General features: G+C 41.9%; 1 protein-coding gene across 3 annotated transcripts in view; it reads right to left on the bottom strand.

Annotated features, from left to right (window-relative positions):
* The window catches only part of LOC122552660 (inactive phospholipase D5), a 91,398-nt gene that overhangs the window by 65,490 nt on the left and 7,329 nt on the right, over positions 1 to 18,579 (bottom strand). For all 3 annotated transcript variants that reach the window (XM_087991202.1, XM_087991203.1, XM_043695480.2), the window contains exons 2-4: positions 12,507 to 12,649; positions 5,533 to 5,716; positions 3,286 to 3,400 (exon numbers count right to left, since the gene is read on the bottom strand). In XM_087991202.1, the coding sequence (XP_087847328.1) occupies positions 3,286 to 3,400; positions 5,533 to 5,716; positions 12,507 to 12,649 (442 nt within the window). The remainder of the gene's footprint in view (positions 1 to 3,285; positions 3,401 to 5,532; positions 5,717 to 12,506; positions 12,650 to 18,579) is intronic.

Genomic DNA, 18,579 nt, shown 5'->3' with positions numbered 1-18,579 from the left:
AAACTAATGAAAAGAGGAGAAAGGAATGACAAGGAACATCTAATTACCACTGACACTAATCCCTAAATATATCTCCAACAGGGAACAAGAGAGATTTACAGTTGGCAGATTCATTGGATTTTTACCAAATATAAAATATAAAACTGTAGGAAACTGATAATTAATTAATTGATTATGAAAAATGTGGTGCTTAGCTTTAGCATGCAGAATGCTCAGTAGGAAACATCAGGGAGCATTTCCAAAATAATAACTAGCAGCTGAAGACGTTGCCCTGTGAGATCAAAAGCCATGGCAAAATGAGGACAATTATACAGAATGCAATTAACTGCCAATCTGAAGCAATTATGATCCTTAGGTTTCAGAGGAACACAAATGTGTATTAGTTTAGTGAGCTTTTGATGGCATTATCATCAACGTGACAAGGGAACTGGCTGTCTGCAAGGGAATTAAATTACAATGCTTCGTTCTCCCTTGATAGGAATTGAGTAGGACATAGTCCTCTTGTGGTTGTCCTTTAGTTCTGACAGACAAAGAATAAATCTGAGGATGAAGTAAAGGGAGATTTAATTGTGCTGAAGGATTGCAATTAAATGGAGTTCTGATCAATTCAATTTCTTGTGCAGGGGCTCAGTGGTAACTTTCTCACCTCTGTCAAAAGGTTGAGGATTCATCGAATCCCTACAGTATGGAAGCAGGCCATTGACCCATCAAGTCCATTCCAACCCACCATAGAGCATCCCAATCAGACTCAGTCCATTCCTGTAACTCTGCATTTCTCACAGCTAATTCACCTAGCCTGCACGTCCCTGGACACTATGGGCAATTTAGCATGGCCAATCCACCGAACCTTCTTTGGACTTTGGGAAGAAACCAGAGCAACCTGGTGGAAACCCACACATACATGGGAAGAATGTACAAACTCCATACAGATAGTCACACAAGAGTGGAATCAAACCCAGGTCCCCTGGCACTGTGAGGCAGCAGTGTTAACCACTGAGCTACCGTGCTGATTCAAGTTTGATTTCAGGGGCTTAGGCAATAAATCTAGCCTGCCACTTTGGTGCATTGTTGCGTTATCAGATGGACTCTCTTTCTGATGCACAACTGTATTAAACTGAGGTTCCATCTACCCTCAGGCTCTGGATCCTATTTCAAAGAAGAGTAAGGGAACGCTTCATCAAAATTCTTCCCTTGAAGAGCATGGTAGCTCAGTGGTTAGCACTGCTGCCTCACAGCACCACTGTCCCAGGTTCAATTCCAGCCTTGGGAGACGGTCTGTGTGGAGTTTGCACATTCTCCCCATGTCTGCATGGGTTTCCTCTGGGTGCTCCAGTTTCCTCTCAGTCCAAAGAGGTGCAGGTCATGTGAATTGGCCATGCTAAATTGCCCTTAGTGTTAGGTGCAATAGTCAGAGGGAAATGGGACTGGGTGGGTTGCGCTTCAGAGGGTTGGTATGGACTTGTTGGGCTGAAGGACCTGTTTCCACACTGTAGGGAATCTAATCTAATCTCTAAAGAATTATCTAGACATTATCACATAGCTTCTTTGGGGATTCAGTGTACAACTAGCTTGCCACAGTTCCTATGTTACATGATTTCATTCAAAATAAAAGTGCTCTAGGACATCTTGAGACCCTAAGGGAGAACATATAAATGCATTTTCCATTCTCTTATTGTTTAAGTCCTTCAAAGAACTTAAATTTTAATTTGGTGGAAATGAAGATTGGCAAGAATTTTCACTCATTGACAGTATAATCAACATTACAAGTTATCAGCTCCAACAGCTTGTTACATACCTTTTCTCTATGGTCATTATAATTGATAGTTAAGAAATAGGCTTTCAAAATCTTAAAATAAATATTTCAGAGTCAGTTTCATAGAAAACCCACAAGTGAAATTAATTGTCCAATCAAAGTCTCCCCCTGATAGGAAGGATGTTGTGAAACTTGCAAGTGTTCAGAAAAGATTTATAAGGATGTTGCCAGAGTTGGAAGATCTGAGCTATAGGGAGAGGCTGAATAGGTTGGGACTATTTTCTCTGGAGCGTCAGAAGCTGAGGGGTGACCTTATAGAGGTTTATAAAATCATGAGGGGCATGGACAGGATAAATAGACAAGGTCTTTTCTTCAGGATTAGGTGGGGGTTCAAAAATAGATGGCATAGGTTTAAGGTGAGAGGGGAAAGATATATAAAAAAAGACCTAAGGGGCAACTTTTTCACAGAAAGGGTGGTGAGTGTATGGAATGAACTTCCAGAGGAAGTGATGGAGGCTGGTACAATTGCAACATTTAAAAGGCGTGATTATGGGTATATGAATAGGAAGGATTTACAGGGATATGGGCCAAGTGCTGGCAAATGGGACTAGATTAATTTAGGATATCTGGTCAGCATGGATGAGTTGAACAGAAGGTTCTGTTTTCATGCTGCACATCTCTATGACTCTAATATCCATTCTATTCCTTATTTAAAGTCATAGAGGTTTAACAGCACAGAAGCAGGTCCTTTGGCCCATCAGTTGTGTGCTGGTTAAAAACAAGCATCTAACTACTTTAATCCCATTTTCCACCACTTGACCTATAGCTGTGTATGCCTTGGCATCACAAGTGCACATCTGAATACTACTTAAATGTTATGAGGGTTTCTACCTCTCCCAACCTTACAGGCAGTGAGTTCTGGATTCCCACTGCCCTGAGTGAAAACATTTTCCTCACATCCCCTCTGAACCTCTTGTCCTTTATCTCAAATACATGTCTCTATGTTCACAAAGGGGAGACAATGCTTCATCCTGCATACACTCACGTAAACAATTCCATGCCTCAATTAACCTACTGAGGGATTCTAATCTCTCCCGGCCCCTCCATATTCTTCTGCTTTCTTCATCAGTCACAGCCAAAGTTACCATATTGGGGAAAACTGCAAATCAATTTAGGATTAAAATTAGCCCTCACAGCTTTCCCATTGAAGAAACTCAACTCCATTGGAAATCTGAATATGTCTTTGAGAAGAGTATTTAATGATGTTCCTGACTGAGGAGCTTGGTAGCCAACAAACCTAATGCAGCAATAGTCTAGTGGGACATTACTAGAGGCCAAGGTTGCATGGTAACAGTTGATAGGTAGTTGTAATTATTAGCTCTGAAGAGGAGGCATATTGGACTTGAAACATTAACTCTTTCTCCACAAATGTCATCAGACCTGCTGAGCTTCTCCTGCCCTTTCTGTTTTTATTATTATTCACTGATGGACCACTTGATTATCCACAATTTTAGGGCAAATTTTTTACTTACCGTTAACTTTCAGATTTGTCACTTCCTGGGATCCAAATTGGAATTTATTAATCGGGATTCTCAGGCCTATGTTACGAGTCTTCAAGTCCTGCAGCTTCTCAAATATCTTCTCACCCTGGCAAATGTCATTTATGGATTTTAGAAAAAACACAAATAGCATTTCCAAATCTCAAAGAAACATTTTGTTTTCATTTCTATTTGTCAAAGCATAATTTTCCAGTATCATTCATATTTGCATATTTTTGTCCATCAAACTGGCCAAATGTATCTGGGTTCCTTTTGGTTGGCCTGATGCCCTTACAAATCCAATCATGTTGCCCAGCCAAAGTCGTGGGCTGTGTCCTAAACTCATTCTGACAAATGTACAAGTAGTTACACAGTAGCAGCTATCATAGTTGTCAATACTTGTAAACAGTCTACAAACATGGTCCTTCTTAATGTTGCCCCAGAACTATACAACTGTCTTTTTTGAACAGAAATTTAACAGCCATTAGTAGATGCCAGCTTTCTGCATGGGGAGGACTGAGCTTATTTGCCATGCTTCAGAAACAACCCCCCCCTATAAAATCATGGTGGAAATGAAGCCACAAATACCTTATCGTGTCAATCTGTGAGTTTAGAGTATTATAAGTATTGTCATTATATTTAGTAGCCTACATATGTAACTGTATAAACCTATCGTAGTAAAGATATTCTATTTAAAACAATGTTGGTAGAACAACATCTCCACTTCTGACCTTTCAAACCCACAAGCCCTATTGCTCAGAAGGACAAGGGTAGCAAGAGCATGGAGACACCACGCCCACAAAAATCCCTTCGAGCTCACACGCCTGACTTTAAAATATGTCACCATTCCTTCAGTTAATGGGTCAAACATGATGGATCTCACACACACACACACACACGGAACTCAAAGGCAGTTCACCACCACCTTCTCTAGGGAAATTAAAAAGGAATTATTACTATTTGGCTTGATTTTGCAAATGTGATTTTTATTAATATTTTGTCTCAGTTTCTATATGGAACATATGAACAGGGCTAGGGTATTCAGCCTCATAAGCCTGCCCCAACACTGACAGACATCATGGCTAATCCACGTCCCCACCTCAATACTCTCCTCTGAAGTTCTTGGGATTAGCCCTGTCGTCTAGCCTGGAAGCAGTAAGACATAGGGATCACTGGTAATTCTGGAGTTAATTCTCTCTCGAGGGAGGGAAGTGAAAGGATGCATATAATCAGCTGGGGTTGGGAAGTGCGTATGTTTCACTTGTGGAAACTTGACTTGTCAGGCCATTAAACTATAAAACCATCTAAAGGAGCCCAGAATTGTAACAGCATGCTACCTGATTAAAGGACAGCTGATGTGATTAATTGACCCTGCCAATAATGTTGCATGTGCTGACCATGTAACTACTGTTGATTGTCACAAAAACCCATCTGGTTCATTCATGTCCTCTGGGGAAGGAAATCTGCCATCCTTACCTGATCTGGCCCATGTGTGACTCCAGACCAAAGAAATGTCTTTGACTCAAATGCCTTCTAGGTAATAAACACTGACCCGCAGCAATGGGCCTGTAGTAATAGCAGTAGGGAGAGTGTCATACACCAGATGGACACTTCCTCCTGTTGCAGAGCTACAAGGAGATACCCATTAACTTGTACAAGTGCCAGATGCTCCCTGATTCACAGTGAACATGAACTAGTCAATTCTCTGTACAGAGAACATTAATTTTCCACATCATTACTTTCAAAGTACAACAGCTGTAAGGCTCTGCCTCAGAAACTAACAGGTTCAGGTCTCACTTTGGAGACATGAGCACATGCTCTCAGCTGACATTTCAATGCAGTTCTGGAGATTGCTGCATCATCACATGAAACAAGATGCCATTTGACTCTTGATTTGTACCTGCCTAATTTAATTTTGAATCGATATCATTAAAGTATGAGTTGATAATCAGTGCATATTTTGAAATAGATACCAGTGGTTTTTTAGGTCTCCTGTGGGCTGAGAAATATCAGGTTTTATTCCAATGCTTGTTTATCTAACACATAATAAGATTATTTAATTTGCAGGTAAACAGATTTCCTTTAAAAAGTCATCTTTTAATATTGGAGCAACACTAACCTCACAGAATTCAGGGTTTGCTGATTGCTATTACATTCTATGGTTCAGAAATATATCGTCTTCCACAAATTGTGAGAAGCAAATTTTCTGCCTCTCCTTACTGACTCAATTGAGTCTCTTACCCAGTGACTTAGTGAATGGTTTTGGTCCAGATCACCGTTTTTTAGAGCCCACTTGGAAGAGACAATATCAACACTGTGCAATGCTGCATCCAGCAACTCCGTCCAGCCCTGGAACAAGGAAATGTGCTTTGTGTTGTTGTCAGTATTGTCCAGCCCATCTGGAATATTTTCAACAAGATGAACCCTGGAGAAAAATACATGATTTCCATTTAAGATTCAAGAAAGAATACTTATTTTGCACTTATCTGGGGAATACAAAACCAAAATCCCAACCTCATTTCAGCTGCTCAGAAATAATTGGAAATGAATCATTGGGTGCATCAACCCTTAACATTAAGATCAACCTACCCTGAGCCACGCACATTACTATCAGATAATATATCAATGTATAAGTCATTCAACATCAGTAATAGGGTCATATAGCAGTCATATAGAACATATCCTTTTATTCTTCTGGATTTGAAATTGTGGACTGAATGGGAAAAGAACTGTTTTATAACCAAGGATTTTGAAAGGAATTGTTGCACTTTTAGAAAGCAAGTTACTGAAACTCATTGTAAGCTGTGTTTGTTCAAACAGTGAGGGAGGATATTTGAAGATGGGCCAGACCCAGGGGTGTGTACAGAGTGAGATTTGGCAAGTAACAAGATTGGTTTGTAAAGCTGTGATCAGTTGTGGAATACAAATGCCATCATCCTAACAACAGCTATCTAATTGGTTTCTGAGTAGTTGAACAACTTGTGGGTGTGAACAATATCAGCAGAAGCGTTTGGACTGCTGCAAAGGGAGATGGTATGTCTTTCACTTCAGTAAAATACATAAAACCTGAAGACAGCCTGTTTATTTTCCCTCACCAGTGGCTGTAAGCTGTGGCCTTTAACCAGTAACTAAGAGATTTTAGTCATCAATGTTTCAATTGCTTGTGTCTCCTGTATAGAACTGAACAGAACCTGGAGAAAAGAGATTGAAGGAGAGAGGAAAAAAAAATAACTGCAGATGCCAGAAATCTGAAACAAAAACAGAAATTGCTGGAGAAACTTTGCTCTCTCTCCACAAATGGTGTCAGACACCCTGAGTTAATATTTCAGGCCCAGGGTCTGAAGGAGAGTCACTGGACCAAAACATTAATTTTGCTTCCCTCTCGACAGATGCTGCTAGACCTGCTGAGTGTCACCAGCAATTTCTGCTTTTGCTGAAGGAGAGAAAATCCTGGCAAGGAGAAGGATCAGGAGCCATTGATCGGATTCCCCAACAGAGACAAAATAAAATTGCTGTTATCTATTTCGGATTGTGTTTGTGTGCGCGCACGTGTATGTGCGGGAGACAGTAGGGTGGGGTTGGAGCTTTAACTGTTAGAGCTATGTTAGAGCTAGTTCATAGCTGGTTATCCTGTGCTAGCAATAAATAGTAGTTTTTGTTAAATATAAAAACCTGGTCTGTGTTTTCTGTTAGCTTGCGTCTATCTGACAGGTAAATTGGGAAGTTTGCATACTTTGTTAACATTTTTAACGTTTCAAACAACTCTGGGAATATTAGGGCTTGCTTTCCAATGCACTATCCCACTGAGGCATGACATCCTGTATAGTGCAAAGCCACTTGCTCCTGAAAAGTGGAGGGCTAGGACTAGAACTAGAGTCAGCATCTGAGGACTGATACAGAGAAGAAAAACGTTTGAAGTTACAACACTAATACCTTTCTGTATTTTACAGAATGAGCTGTAATTGCAATTGGAACTAAATAGCAATGACCAATTTTAACCAGTAGGAAGTGAGCAGGAGGATTGTTTTGTAACCTCTCCAGTTAGGTCCCAGTGGTGGAACAGACCATTTCCCACCTGCTCTTCCGAATTTCTGACTCTGACACCCATCCAAAGTTGGCTTCACCCATGTATATTATCAGGTGCCCACCACTATTTTGCCAAGTGATCCACGCGGGAAGCAGCTATGAATTTCCTTCACTGGGCTGATCTGAGCAGGAGCAGATGGAGAATGCAAAAGGTTCATTTGCTTTTAGAAACACCTTTTGTGGCACCAGCAGTTCTCCTAGATCACCATTTGGAAGAAAAGCAAGGGAGAACTAGCCAGGGTTCTGGCCAATATTTTATCTTCAAATCAATATTATTAAAGCTGAGACAAATCACCACATTACTATTGGTGGGAACTTGCTGTGCACAAATTGGCTTCCACATTTTTACTCTTTCAGGAGATGTGAGCATCAGTGGCCAGACCAGCAATTACAAACATACATGTGAACATACGACTCAAAGACAGAAGGAAGCCGTTCAGCCCGTCAAGCCAGCTTCACCATTCAATAAAGTCAGGCTGGTCTGTTTGTCTTCTGAATTCCGAATATCCGTATCGACCAAATTCCATATCTACCTCTGAAAACCTTGGATTCCCCTGTCTAACAAGAATCTATTTGCCTCTGTCTTAAAATTATTCTATGACTATCTCCACCAACTTTGGAGACTGACAAAGTAACACAACCCTCTGATGGAGAGCAACACTTTCCTGACACATCTGTCCTCAAGGAGTGACCCTTAACTTCAAGTGTCCCCTGGTTCAGGACTGATCCTGAAGCATCAGCATCCTTTCCACATCTGCCTTCTCAAGAATTTTGTACATTTCAATCAGTTCCTCTCTTCTATACTCCAGAGTAAACAAGCCCAGCCTGTTCAAATCTTTCCCCATTAAACAACTTACTCATTCCAGATGAATAAACCTCCTCTGAATAAATTTACATTCTTCCTTAATACTGCACACAGTATTCAAGATGTGGTCTCGTCATTGCCATGTATAACTGATGCAAAACATAATTGTTTTTATGATCAACTCCTCTCATAATAAAGGATAGCAGCCCATTAGCCTTCTCGCCCACCCAGAATCAAAAGAACTTCCTTCTGAAGGTGCTGCAGTCTTGGAGTGTAGAGAGACTCACAGTGCTGTTGAGAACAAAGTTCCAGGAATTCGACCCAGTGATGGTAAAGGATTTGCAACATAGTTGCATAGAGGGACAGTGAGTGCCTTGCAGGGGTATACTCAGGTTGTCGTACTCCCTTGGACCTGCTTTCCTTCCTTTTCTGGCTGGAAATTTCCTATACTATGTATGTTACAGTAATGGCCACACTTTAAAAGCACTTCCACACCTGTAAAGGACCGTGCGATGTTCAAAGGCCACAGAGGGGTGTGATAGAAATGCAGGTCGTTCAGTTTCTCAGGCCAAGTGCTGCAATCTGCCCACTCCCCGATTGGGTTCCCTCACACAAGCAGCATGGCAACCCAGACTCAAGGCAGGAGTCTGCCAACGGAATTAAAGGGACACTCAGGAGTTTTGTTTTTAAGATTAGATTCCCTACAGTGTGTAAACAGGCCCTTCGGCCCAACAAGCCCAAACCAACCCTTCGAAGAGTAACCCACCCAGACCCATTTCCCTCTGACTGATGCACATAGCAGTCTGGGCAACTTAGCATGGCCAATTCACATGACCTGCACATCTTTGGACTGTGGGAGGAAACCGGAGCACCCGGAGGAAACCCACACAGACACGGGGAGAATGTGCAAACTCCACACAGACAGTTGCCCAAGGCTGGAATCGAACCTAGGACCCTGGTGCTGTGAGGCAGCAGTGCTAAACACTGAGCCACCGTGCAGCCCACCATTGCTCAGCTCTCATTCTGGAGCAGCAGCTGACTGTCTAATTCCAATCTCTGCTCACCTCCACAAAAACAGTCAGGGATAAAATCAGCGATAAGATCTCTAGTTGAATTTTTGAAACAATGATAAATGATCAGGCTGTTGTGATTCTTTAATGATGTAAAAACTACTTTTTTGGGCGGTGGGGGGGTGCCTGTAATCTTAGTCTTGGCAATGGAGCTCACAGGTTACATTTCATGTCTGTTTGGATAATTGCATTATTCAGGCGCATTGCCAATCTATAAATCTAATCTGGCAGGCTCTACAGTCAGATTCATTAGCATTGTTCACACAGCAGCACGATTCACTTAATAAGGAGGGTTTTCTTTACATGAGCACAAGTCTTTTAGAGCCATCAGTCTGCAGATATGAGCCTTGGGTTTTGAATCCAGAGTGCGGCAGATAGGACTCCCACTAACAGATTCACAACTGTCCCGTTACCCCCCTGCAGGCAGCTCCACTGGGACATTTCAAACAGACTCAGGGATTGCTATGGCAGAGGAAATAAATGAAGGGGAAGCTGCTTAAAACACCAGAAGCAGCTTTAATAATAAAAAAAGGCAAAAGATGCTCAAAATACTAAAGCACATTAGGCAGCATCTGCGAAGACAGAAGCCATTTTCAGAACTCGTGAAAGTTAGATTTGGAATAAGGCTTGAGTCTTATTGGTGGGTGGTGTTCTTGTTGTCTCGTATACTGAGCTGTCCCGAGCAAAGGCCTAATACCAATTCTCTGAAACCACTCAAACTGCTCCCTGAACCAAGACTCACCCCATCACCAAATATCATGCCACTGTTTCCAGAAATGTCCCTCATATCATCACCTCCAGAGATCCTCCCTCCACAACTTCCAAAGTTCTCGCTCCCCGAACATTTCATTTCCACCTCCATTCCAAAACTGCCAGTGCTTCACCACATTCCTGCCACACAGAACTGATCGCTTCCTGTATCAACCTGCACCTGGCCCAGTCTTTTCCTGCCTACATCTGAGGCTCTATTGCTGCCCTCAAACGCCGTAACAGGTTGGATTTCTTGGTTCAAATAATCTTGTTTCCATTATGGATGTCCAATCCTTCTACATATCTAGTCCCACCAGGAAAGTCAGAGAGCTCTCCAAATCTTCCTTGAATAGAGGCTCAAACAGAATCCATCAATCATCAGGCTCAACCAATCCTCAGGTCAGTCTTTCAATTCCATGCACCATAAAAACATTTCTATGGTTACCCACATGGGTCCCCGCTATGTCCGCCATTTTGTGGCACTATTTACTTTACACCGGTTTAACTGAGACCACCTCCCCACTTCTTTTTCTGGAACAGTGATCACCGTATTGATAATGTTTCCTGCTCTCACCTTGAACTGGAGAAGTGTCATTCTCTTTGCTCCTAATTTCCACTAGTCTCCTGCCTTCATGTGCTCCAACTCCTGATTGTCCCTTCACTCCTGTCTTCACAGTCTCCACTAATGGGGTTAGACTGTCAGTCAACATTTACTGAAGCCTAATGACTCCCACAGTTCCACAGAGGCCAATTAGGATGAACACGTCTGAATTAATGGGTGGCACGGTGGCTCAATGGTTAGCACTACTGCATCACAGTACCAGGGACTCGGGTTCAATTCCAGCCTTGGGTGACTGTCCTAGTGTCTGTGTGAGTTTTCTCTGGGTGCTCTGGTTTCCTCCTACCATCCAAAGATGTGCAGGTTAGATGAATTGGCCAAGCTAAATGGCCCATAGTGTTTACAGAGGTATAGGCTAGGTGCATTAGTCAGGGGTAAATATAGGACAATAGGGGTAGGGAAATGGATCTGGGTGGGTTACTCTTTGGAGGGTCGGTGTGGACTTGATGGGCCAAAGGGCCTGTTTCCACACTATAGGGATTCTATGATTCTAATGATTACAACTGCTAATGTCAAGGCAAGCCACTGAGGTGTTCTGTCGTGAGCTCTGCTCCAAATGTCAACTTAGACAGCACTCCCGCCCTGTCCACTTCTTGTTAACTTTCATAAAGGAGACTTGTATTACCTGGAATGTACAAAGGCAATACACAAGGTGTGAAATTCCCTTCCACAGAAGTACTATATCCCCTAGCTCCAGCAATAACTTTAAACCAGAGATAGACAGATTTTTGATCGGCCTGTTACAATACCAATACAGACAAACAACTGATCCCCTAGCAAAGCACCAACTGTGAGAAGTGACTCTGTGATGGGGCAACTACCTACCTATCAGACCAGTAGTCCCATCAGGGCTCCCAGAAATGGATAAAGTGGGATTACAACTGGATTCCAACAGGTGAATGTGCCCCTTGCCACAGCATAACATTAAGCCCTGCATACTTCTATCTATCATGTCCCATTTTTCACAATGTCAAGCAGCCTGTTCTATCCAGACCAGTGTACCTGGAGTATCTGATCTGTTACAGAACAAGGGTGCTTTAGCAACTCATTGAATGCTACTGTTGACATTCAACAAGCAAAGTTTTTTTAAAAAAATCCATAGAATCAAAACAGGTCAGCAAACACAGGGAAACATTTCATCACGAAACCTTGCTGGCACATCCCAGCTGTTCAAAGAGGTTATGGACAGTTGGCAAGAGTTCAATACAAACCGAACCTGCATCAATCGCACAGGAGAAAGGAAGGAACACACAGCTGGCTCTGTGGCTACACTTTCCTGCCCAGTGTGATACTGAGCCACTTGGCCGGAAACCTTCTGGCCCATGCTGTTTTATCATCCTTCAATTATGGCTGCATCAGTTGGGCTTTAATTGGTCTGAACTTGCATGAGTCTGACGATTGAGAATAATGTACAGTGGCTCGTTTATGACCACCATCTCTCCCCAGCCCGAATCCTGGCCCACAGAACAGAGGGACAGGCTCGACTGTAATACTTGTCAAGTTTTTTTTAAACTCATTCAAAAGGAAATGAGCTTCGCTGGCTAGGCCAGCATTCATTGCCCATCCCTAGTTGCCCTTAAAAGGTGGTAATGAGCTGCCTTCTTGAACCACTGCAGTCCATTTGGTTTAGGTATGCCCACAATGCCAACAGGGAGGGAGTTCCTAGATTCCTAGATTCTGACCGAGTGCCACAGTAGGAACATTTCCAAGTCAGGTTGCTAGATTCCCATTCATGAAAGTGTACCATTTGGACGACTGCCAAAATGTCTGGGGCCAAACCCAGATGTATCTACATATTGTGACTCTGGTGTTGGGGGTGAGGAAAGAGGAGAATAATTAGAGGGCAAGATATCAATGAGCCTATCTCAAGTAAACTCATTCTTACCGACAATTCCTATTGCAGTTGTCCTCGGTAATGTCTTCCATGTCATTGCCGCTGCCTGGAATATCCACAGCTGAAAATATCAGAGCGACAGAGATAGCGAAACAGCACACAAGGGCAAAACCCACGATGCACTTCTGCTGCGACTAAAGTGGTGAAAACAAAGCATTCGCATGAGTATTGGTTCAGTTCGATGGATTTTTTTCAACTATTAACTTCAGTTGGAAGAAGATAAGGAAGCAAAGAATGGCAGAGGTCAGCCGCTTGGCTCGTGTGCAAATTTACCACACCCATTATGATCTCCTGAAGGAAAGTACATGCTTAAATAAGCCAAAGTGATTCAAAAACTATTGGGCTGAATCAAATATTTTTTGGCCACGTGCCAGTTGTGTGGAGTTTTTTGCAAAGGATTTTCATGCTCAGTGGGATTTCTCGCCGTATCTTGCCAAATGCACCTCATTAACCACCTACCCCATGCCCTATGCCCAATTCTAGCCCTTCGTACTATAGTATTCCTGCAGAAACTCATAACTCAGCAGATTTTCCACCAAAAGACCCACACGTTCTTTTCATCCTTAGAAGTCCGTCATGCACTTAGATAAGCACCTTCAGTCCAGAGCTGCCCTGCACAATTCCTGACATTAGCTTTGAACATGGCAGACAAGAGGAAAATTAAAACTGATGAGTAACTAGCCACGCTGCTCATCAAAAACATAAGAAATGCAGCAAGATATTCCTGATGTTAAGATTTCTCTATTTTTAACATAAATCTCTTCACAGCCAATGTTACTCAGGCCCCCTACAAGATTCTGCCATTAACTTCCACGTTGCCTTAATGCAGTAAAGCCTATAAGAACCCCTAGATGCCATTTATCAGAAACAAAAACAGAAATTGTTGGAAAAGCTCAGCAGGTCTGGCAGCATCTGTGCAGAGAAATCAGATTTCGGATCCAGTGAGCCTTCCTCAGTTCTGAAACACAATCTGTTTTCTCTTCACAGATGCTGCCGTACCTGCTGAGCTTTTCCAGCAATTTGTTTTTGTTGCCTTTATTTAGTCTTGGTTTTCCAAGGAGGTTTCCATATTTAATGTCAAAGATACAATCCCATTCCAGACTGTTCATTTATATAACACGGAAAAACAGACTACATCTTGGTTCAATTCTGTACTTTTGAAGGTTGGAAAAGGCATAATCATTTTACTGAGGTGATTAACTTAAAACCAACTAAGTTTTTAATGGTGGCTTATAACAAATTTGTGAAGATATGGAGTATTAAGCTCATGAACTAAATACTCTACCTTCTGCAGTTAAAATGTTTCATCTGCAACACAGCAAACCTTTGGAACACAATCTCAAAGAGTCTTCCAGCACAAAATGGTGGTTCAGGGAGCCAGTGTTAGAACTAGCACATTATAAAGGTAGGGTCCCAAGTTCAATTTCAGTTTGTACTGATATCAACCCAAGCTACAGTAGAGATCATACAACTGACCTTGCAATCTCAAGGACAGGGAGGGGGCAGTGGGAGGGGTAAGGAGGGGAAAAAAGAAATCAACCGGTGGTCTTACCACTCACTAACACACAGGGATAACTGGGAAAAAAGCATGTATATGGTCGGACAGGCTAAAGCAGTAATGCATCCCCCTGGCTCATATATATAGGCTATCATTTATTTCGGGGCTAGTCTACAGTTCCACCACTTGGAGGTCCACACGGGGTATATGGCAGGAAATCACAGCTGCTTAATAAAGCTGAAATTTCCATCATTGAAATCTTTGCTACATGTTGGGAGAGTTGTTCTATTTTAAGAGCAATCACTGACTGAGGTAATGGACGATTGCTGGAATCTGTGGAATCATATCCAGCATGTTTTTGAAAAAGGTGAAAAATAAATTGAAAAAAGCATCACTTTTTTGATTTCTATGGATCCAATCTAACTTCTACATAAGAACTTGAAGACCATGAAAACCCAATCATGCCCTTGGGCAACCTGCCATTCATTTAAATAATGGTTGTTGTGTACTTCATCTCAATTCACCTGCTTTTGCTCCATAATACCCTCATGTAAATGTCATATCCTTTGGCTGGATTGGGGGATTGCTATACAACATATTTTTACTACCCTTTGAATGAGAAAATGTTGATATTCCTTCTGAGTAGCAAGTCAGCACAGTCTCCTCAGCCATTCATTCATTGCCCTGTAATGTCCCACCCATGCTATCTTGTGATATGCCTTCTAAACATATCGTCTATCTGTTACTGTGCACCACTGTACAGTACTTACATAAACGTAAAATTATTTAAAGTCAACTGGCAACATAAACATATCAAAAACTAAAAATTTGTTAACATATGAAATGTACATCTTACGTTAAGCTCACAAATATTTGAAGCCTTTTAATACTTCTACACGTCAATTTAACAATTTTGTTTCCTTTTTCTGAACTCTAATCCTCTTGCTTATGCACTCATGAAGAAAATTCAAGAAACACTGATGACTGCAAACATTAATTACCTCACTCAGTGATCATTCCTAAATAGAGACATGATGTTGCAGCTCGTCATCTTTCATTAATCAGAACAGATGCAAGAATACCAAGTTTCAAAATCAAGAGTAACAATTTACACTGTCTACCAAAAGGATGCTGACTGATCAAAACTTCCTGGAAGTTACTAATATTTATCCTCAAGAAACATTATACTTTTCTTGAAATCAACAAAAGCATGGGAGATAACAGTTCCTTTGTGCATTCTTTAGGGCAACATTTTGACCACTTCGTCAATTTGCCAATTAATCAGCATCCTTTTCTCATGCTGGATAAACAGTACTCACTTTGAAATTTGGCATTCTTGCATTTGTCCTGATGAGTGCTGATTGAAAAGCTTCAACAGCAAGCATCTTTTCTCAAATACTGATAAATGTCCTTATGATTCTCCAAGAGACAGATGCCAACTGTTCAATAGTGGTTTTATGAGAGAGGTGGTTTGCAAACTGTTAAATCTGTTTCAGATCAGCCTTTTTCCATTATTAATCATTTCAACAATGCTTTCTGCCGCTTCAGGAAAGAAAAACGAAGGAGAACAAATACTTTTGCAAACAATTGGGTAATTCCACAATAGACAACACATTCTGATGTTGCTTTTGAAGAGTGGGTTGTGTTCACAAAACCTCAAGAATGACTTCTTAAGTGTAATGGAGTTTAGAAGTATCTTTGAATTCAAATAAACTGTTGTACACTTTACAAACACATTGATATTCTTCCAATGGCCAACAACTGCAGCATAAATGGATGGTTTAGGCCACCCCAGGGATCTTTTGGTGTTCATTAATTGAAACAGAACATACAAATATGAAGACTTGCTTTCTTCCAGGCAAAATAATTCTCAAAGTGATGCATGTGACAAGTGAATCACTCCTGTTGAATCTTACAAGGTGAATTTTGATGTTTTCTTTCATGTCATTTATCACCCACTCTCACCACTTCTTGAAATCAGGTATGTTTTCACCTGCTTAGTTCTTCCCAACATTAAGACTGGAGATGTCAAAACTATTTTACATAGTTACATAGAAACTCAATCCGAGAAATAGAAACTCAATGTAACACAGAGGACTATCATTTAGTGGAACGCCCACGATACATACTTTGAGTGAAGTATTCCATTGGTCATGATTTGCAATGAAGAAGTAGACATCTATTTACAACGGATGCATTTATTATTTCCCTGTAACTGGTACAGAGTGAAATTTTCCCTTTTAGGAGTTATGTTCTTCTATGAGATGGAACCTTAACACTAGTTAATGTGTTATTTTACTACAGTCATGAACCTATTTATTTTAAATGCACTGTCACACTTTGTTAAGATAGCTTAGAGAAAAATTTAATCACAAATATATTAATCAGTGTGCCAAAAATATCACAGAGCAAATTAAACTCAAAATAAAAACATTGCAGGGCTCCACAATGACACATCGCTTGGGGGAGTCTTGTGCTGAATAGAAGTCCCAGGTTAGTTGCTTGGTCTATATTTCAGGATTAGTGGTGCTGGAAGAGCACAGCAGTTCAGGCAGCATCCAAGGAGCTTCGAAATCGACGTTTCGGGCAAAAGCCCTTATTCCTGATGAAGGGCTTATGCCCGAAACGTCGATTTCGAAGCTCCTTGGATGCTGCCTGAACTGCTGTGCTCTTCCAGCACCACTAATCCAGAATCTGGTTTCCAGCATCTGCAGTCATTGTTTTTACCTGGTCTATATTTCAGTTCACTTATTTCCAAAATGTATCTGTGGTGGGCGGCACGGTGGCCCAGTGGTTAGTACTGCTGCCTCACAGCGCCAGAGACCCGGGTTCAATTCCCGCCTCAGGCGACTGACTGTGTGGAGTTTGCACGTTCTCCCCGTGTCTGCGTGGGTTTCCTCCGGGTGCTCCGGTTTCCTCCCACAGTCCAAAGATGTGCAGGTCAGGTGAATTGGCCATACTAAATTGCCCGTAGTGTTAGGTAAGGGGTAAATATAGGGGTATGGGTGGGTTGCGCTTCGGCGGGTCGGTGTGGACTTGTTGGGTCGAAGGGCCTGTTTCCACACTGTAATCTAATCTAATCTAATCTATTTCACCAGAGACAGGAATGAAAGCTTACTATGGGTCTTGGATTTCTTGTATTGAGGCTTTTTCAACCAAATTCTTCCTGAGATGGCAAGGCTAGCATTCTTTCCTCATTCCTAATTATTCTGAGAAGTTAGTAGCCTTCTATAATTCTAACAGTTTTGCTACAACCGAGGGGTTTGCCAGGCCACTTAACAGGAAATCCTATTCATATGGTCTGGAGTGTCAACCATACCAGCCCAGGTATGGATAGTTTCTCTCCTGAAACCAGTATCATATAGAGTCATGCAGCAGGGAAAAAAAGACCCTTCGGTCCAACTCGTCCACACCAACCCAGGTTTCCCAATCTAAACTAAATTCCATTTGGTCCACATCCGCTAAATCTTTCCTATTCATGCACCTGTTAAAATGTCTTTTAAATGTTGTAACTGTATCTGCATCTACCATGTCCTGTGGCAGTTCACTCCACATACACACAGGGAACACTGTCGCTCAGATATTTGTGGGTCTGGTCCAGTTCTTTCTAAGTCAATGTAACACCCAGAATGATGATAATGATGGAGGTTGGTGATGGGGATGTAGTTGAATATCAAGGGTTGCTGGTTGGATTCTCTCTTGTCAGCAATGGTCAATATCTGGCACATATGCCGCAATGTTGCCCAGTTCTTGATGCTTATGAGTATGAACTGTTTCATTATCTGAGGAACTAGAAATGGAATTCTGACCATCCCCTTGTCTGACGTTATGGAAGCAAGGTCCTGGATGAAACAGCTGACGATTGCTGAATATATATATATATATATATATAAAAATATATGAGAGAGTGAGAGAGAACAAGAGCGAGATGGGATGTAGGAGAGGGCTAACGTTAGAATTTTGGCAACTCTAGAGGTAATAGTGAGCAGAGGGGAACAGCTGCTCTTCAGATGTTTGTTCTAGTTATATTTATAGACAGATACATTTTGGACCAAGGCGTTTCACTTAAAGGAGCAGACATTTCCTCCTACTAAACACTAGCTAACCTGGAGCCATTGGGCAGCCACAGGGGAGCCCAGTGGGATACAGCGCCTGCCTCTAAGCCTCATGATCTCATGCCCATCTCAAGTAGTACCGATCTGTGCCAGTAAGGCTGGCACCCAGACATTGCACTGACATCTTCCATTGGTGGTCCCACTTCCTAGGCTCCATTAGATGGGAACCTAGGAAGCGACTGCCTGCCTCTGGGAAGACGTTGGCCATTTTGGAATTTGACCTGGAATCAAAACTAGCATCAGGATGACAACCCGACCAGGAATATCCAGCTTCCCCTGAAACTCCATTCCCTGCCCACCTAACTGAGTCAGATCACTTTCAATCTGAGTGCTCTGTTTGTCCTTAGGTTGAGTTCATGACCACATTTCCACAACATCAACAAGACTGCCCAACCCTTCTCATGTCTGTATTATTGGAGGCAGGGATGGGATGATTAACTTAGTTGGCTCG

Source organism: Chiloscyllium plagiosum, unplaced genomic scaffold (genome assembly GCF_037043375.1).
Source record: "Chiloscyllium plagiosum isolate Xiang-an unplaced genomic scaffold, Cpla_swu_hap1 HiC_scaffold_10, whole genome shotgun sequence".
NCBI lineage: Eukaryota > Metazoa > Chordata > Chondrichthyes > Orectolobiformes > Hemiscylliidae > Chiloscyllium > Chiloscyllium plagiosum.
The sequence above is the reverse complement of the archived record's forward strand: the minus strand, read 5'-3'. Positions and strand labels throughout refer to the sequence as shown.